The sequence below is a fragment of the Jatropha curcas genome, chromosome 4, assembly GCF_041381405.1.
Source record: "Jatropha curcas cultivar XTBG-Jc1 chromosome 4, XTBG_Jcur_1.0, whole genome shotgun sequence".
Classification (NCBI taxonomy): domain Eukaryota; kingdom Viridiplantae; phylum Streptophyta; class Magnoliopsida; order Malpighiales; family Euphorbiaceae; genus Jatropha; species Jatropha curcas.
In genome coordinates this window covers 26,953,274-26,958,394 of record NC_143154.1, presented here as the reverse complement: position 1 = coordinate 26,958,394, position 5,121 = coordinate 26,953,274, and the positions used below count along the sequence as shown (strand labels likewise).

Sequence of the window (5,121 nt, the reverse complement as noted above, 5' to 3'; positions counted from 1 at the left end):
CAAAACATGATTATGTTTCTAGAAAAAGAATTTACAAATTTTTTTTTTCAATTCATTAGAGATTAAATTATTTAAAATAATATCGTGAAATATATAATCCAATTCTTCATATAAAAAAATTACCATCTAAGATAGGAGTCCAATTTTCATAGCTTCTGTCTCATTAACTTTTAAGCTAATTATAAAATATTTTACGAGTTTTATTTTAATATATATACTTTGACTTTCATATTACTTTAAAACTAACAACTTTAAATTTAGTAATGAATTTAAATTTTAAATTTTAAATTTATTAAATGTGAAATAATAAGAATCAAATTGTTTTTAGTAAATTAAAAGGATTTTTTTTTTATTTGTAGTGAAATTTTTTTTTTTTTTGACAATTTGGACAAATAAACTTAAAAAATAAGAATAATAGAGAAGTTTATTACGATGCTCACTTGTCATGATAAGGAAAAAAAATATATTATTAGCATAATACAAGTCAATTGTAAAGGCTCCACTTGACATGTTGAACTCAAAAATATGACAATTCTTTTTCTTTTTCCTAAATGGGACCTATCAATTATCAAAAATTAAATTGTCTTAATTAGTAATTATTATCATAACAATAATTTGGAATTTTAGTCGAGAGTAATTCCAAATTAATTAGTTTTGAATAAAAAGATAATAATAAAATTAGAAACCTAATTTATTTTAATTTTCTAATACATCTTATTTAATATACCTTGTAATAAATAATTTTTTATTTTTAAAATTTATTATTCAAATTATATTCATTAATTTTTTTTAATCTATACGAAATTGGAAACATTCTTGTATTAGGACGGAATGAATAATAAAAATCCTTAATATTATTTAATAAATAAATTATAATAATTAAAATAAATAATTTAATGTACGAGTGAAATGTAATCAAAGACCAAAAAAAAATGAAAGCAGTGAAAAAGAACAGAGGCGGAAACGTCTAAGCACATGTTTTGACCCCGAAAGAAATACCCAAGACAAGACCGTTAAAGAACAGAAAAATAGTTTGATTCTCCACTGTCACTGAACCGGCTGAGTTTTTGCGTTTTAGTCTTTGAGAGACCCAACCCAACTCAAAAACATTCCTTTCCTTTCTTTTCACTCGCTTTCCCTTTTAATTCAGCTTCCTAAATACGATTCCCAGTCCAATTCAATTCTTCAGTTTCTCTCTCTTTCTTCTCTGTCTATCTATAGATAATTGAAAACTAAAAAGCTATGTGAGGTGTACAAAGATGCTGATCGCTGGTCTTTGATGTATGTGGTACTTGTCAATGTTTCTGTATTAGATAAGTTTTGCTTAACTGTGCTTTTGGATTGGTTTTGGTTTTTGGGTTCTTGTTACTTTGTTGGGTATCCGGTGTGTTTTCTTTTTTGGGTGGTGATGTCTTTTGTTGGTTGTTATGTTGTTGACTTGGTAGTTGTGATTATCAATGTAAAAGTGTTGAAGATGGTGTTTTGTAGGTATTAGAAATCTTGTTGAAGTATGTGAATATGAAAGTTGTTTTCAATTTGATTTTGAATTTCATGGATAAATATGTCTTGTAAATAAAGAGTATTCTTGTCAACAGTTGTATTTGATAATAATGCGAGAATCGTATTTGATCTCAAGTTGTCTGATCCTTTGTCTTGGTTATCTTTTGTCTAGTCTTGTAAAGACCACCTCCTTTAGATTCAGCTGTGATTTCCTGGTTTGAGAATATTACAGCAGAAATTTGCCTCATTTCCCAAATTGTCCGTCTTCTAACTTGCAAGGCTTACATTAGTGAATAGCAATTATTATATAATGAATTTATTGTTGGACTCTATCTCTCCAACCCTTTTTAACTTCTGGTTTATTGTATTAATCTGATTACTTGATGGGTTGTTCTTAATTAGAGAACCTTATATTCTTTTTGCTTGAAAACATAGTCTAATCTTACAAGGGTCTGTTAATCACATGCTGTTTCTTAGTTTCTTGCATATAGCAATAGACTCGCATGTTATGAGCTTTCAGACGCTTGTATTACTATCTTATTGGTTTGCATATCTTTTGAAGCTGCAGGAAAATGTAGAAATATGTTTTTTCTTTCTGGAAAATTCTTTGAAGTTAAACATAATGTTTTGATTCATGAGTCATGACAGTTTGTGAACCTGCAGGATGTCTCAACCAAGATTTATGTCATACAGCCCATTCTTTCTTCATGACCTAGTTGACTAACAAAATGCTTTCAACATCCAAGTTCCAAAAGAGACCAAAGAATGGTTCATCAAACTGATTTGGTTATTATTGCAGTCTCTGTTGGTTTGGCCTTTGGTATCTTGATAGCTTTGCTGGTATTTTTTGGCATAAAATGGTATAAGAACCACGCCCATCTCCGACAGTGTGTAAATGAGCGAAGTCTTACAACTCTTCCAATACGTGTGAATGGCATGGGGACGAGCACTGACTTTAGTGCATCACTTGCTAATTCCATGACCATCAAGGGATCAGAACCACCTCGGAGAAGTTCTCAGTTTTTTTGGTGGAGTAATCATAGCAAAGATCGGTTTACAACTGCATCAGGCATACTTAGATATTCTTACAAGTATGTACGTTTGTATGTAAGCAAATTTTGTTTTTGTTATATGTACAAGTTTGGTTCATATTATTATATTACTTATTTCATCAGGTATATTTTCAAATATACTTCTTGTTCGAAAGCCATCCATGGGTGATAAAAACTAAAAAAATATTCCTAGGGGAAATAGAGCTCAATCCCATATATTTCTTTTATTTTCATTTGATATTAATTACAACTCATGACAATATTGATTCTGGTGTGCATAAAATCTGCAAGAACTCTGAAATCTTTGTCTTAGAAATTAGAATTGGTTATCTTTTGTTAGCTTGTGTGCTAGCGGCTGCTGGGGTAAAAAATCTCCAAAGGGTTTTAGAAGCTATGCAATCTGCTTTATGTATTATGTTGCCAAACATCAAAGGATACACAAAAGCCAATTGAAAAATGAAGTACTTATAGTAGATTGCTATTCCTTAGGAGATTGGTTTCATAATCAATCTAGCAGTTGGTTATTATAATTGCTCCAGTGGTTGACAAATGATAAGTGGTAGAAAAAGGAAGCTGGTGACCTTGAAACTAGCAGTTGGCTATTCTGATCATTGTCTCCCTTTCATTTCCACCCTTGATTTTGTTGATTAGCATCTAGTTAGTAACTAAGGGAGAAAAGGAATGCCCTAAGAATGAGAGCTGTGTCTGATTCATTTTACACTGACTTTCTATTGATGGTATCACTTTCAAAATTATAACATATGCTGCTGGTGCATCTAATTCTAAAGTCACTGTTTTAGATACTTCTCGATTTGTTTCTTTTTGTCATCAGTGCTAATAATCAGAGGGATGTTGTGAAAAAGGTAGTGACCTGTGGTTTTAGAAGAGACTTGAATTCAGAGTCTGGGGCATTTACCCCTCCAACTTTCCCAGGCTAAAAATATTGCATGTAGAGTGTTGGAGTAATTTTTTTCCAATTTGTAATGCATTTAGTATTTTCTTAGAAGTTACTAATTTTCTTCTTCAGAGATATTCAGAAAGCTACACAAAATTTTACAACTATTCTGGGTCAAGGTTCATTTGGTCCTGTATATAAAGCTGTGATGCCTGGTGGAGTGGTAGCTGTCAAGGTTCTTGCTTCTAATTCAAAGCAGGGGGAGAAAGAGTTTCAAACGGAGGTATGAGCTAGATTAATAAATCTGGCACTATATATTAGAGGATCAAAGTTCCTGTTCCCTTGCAGAATATAGTTAGGAATGGAATGTTTTTGCAGCATCTCTTAACCATGCAGATTGTTTACATTTTACTTTGACAAATTGGAGAGTAACTCTTTGAGTCATATATGTAACATTTCAAGCCATTATTAGAAAAAATCTAGTGGCAAAAGCATTGGTGGGGGATAGATGGTCTATCGCTCTTTCATAGAAACTACTGAAATTGTTGCATTCATGCATGTGATCAGTAGGTTAATTGTAGGGGGAATTCTTTGTCAGGAATACTATGTAGATTTAGGACAATGAGGAACTCTAGACATAAACAAAGGTTCAATAGACAATTTGTACCTATCTTCATTTGTGTATTCCCATTGTTTCTTTTGTTATTATTAAACTCCCTGTGAACTTAAATCACATTCATTATTATCTGCATTTCAAAGAAAGCATCTTGAGATTCACTTTTTAGCCTGGTACTTTTGCAGGTATCTCTACTGGGAAGGCTTCATCACCGGAATCTTGTGAATTTGCTAGGATATAGTGTTGATAAAGGACAGCGCATGCTGATATATGAGTTCATGAGTAATGGCAGTCTGGCAAACATTTTATATAGTAAGTTCAAAGGCCCTATTCATTTGAATTGTTGTACCTTTCTCTTAGTAGACATGCAACTCTCTGGTCATTGATTGTTATTTTATTATCTGTAACTAAATTTTTGTTGCTTGGTAACTTACAATCATTTTGGACACCTGGGAATTTACTTCTCTTTATGGGTATAACTATTTAGTAAACTGAAAAATTCCAAAAATAATGCTCAAGTCTTTGTTGGTACTTAGTGCTGAGATTTTTTCTTTTTTGGGTATATAACCATGCCCTTGAACAGGAAGAAATGATAATTTATAATGGCAGTACGGCAAAATTGTTTACATCACTTGTGTGCAAACTACCCTATATATGTTGATATTTGGTGCACATAAATGAGGGCTATCTGGATATTCTATATTGTTGATTTGCCAATACCATTGGAAAATTGATATTTGCACATGGAAATGTATAGATTGCACTTAGGAGTATCATTACTTACTCTTACCAACTATAAGATGCTAGTTTTAGATTCTTTTTCCCTCAACTTTGATCCCTTTAAAAATGAAAAAGTTGTTGTGAATGCTTCCAGATGGTGAACTAATTTTGTGTTGGGAAGAAAGGCTTCAAATTGCTCTAGATATTTCACATGGAATTGAATATCTTCATGAAGGGGTAGGCTAAATTGCTCTCATAGTTCCCTTGTGAAATACTACTATACACGTATAGATGTATATTTATCCAGCATTTCTTGGAGCAGGCAGTCCCACCCGTCA

At 31.8% G+C, this 5,121-nt stretch overlaps 1 protein-coding gene across 1 annotated transcript; it reads left to right on the top strand.

The window, feature by feature from the left end:
- Positions 1–1,025: 1,025 nt before the first annotated feature.
- On the top strand, positions 1,026–5,121 carry LOC105646778 (calcium/calmodulin-regulated receptor-like kinase 2; the record flags this gene model as incomplete). Its single annotated transcript, XM_020684388.3, is given in 6 exon segments — positions 1,026–1,281; positions 2,149–2,591; positions 3,580–3,730; positions 4,249–4,375; positions 4,938–5,020; positions 5,106–5,121. Coding segments are annotated over 5 exon segments (703 nt in total), but the record flags the coding sequence as incomplete, so codon positions are not given.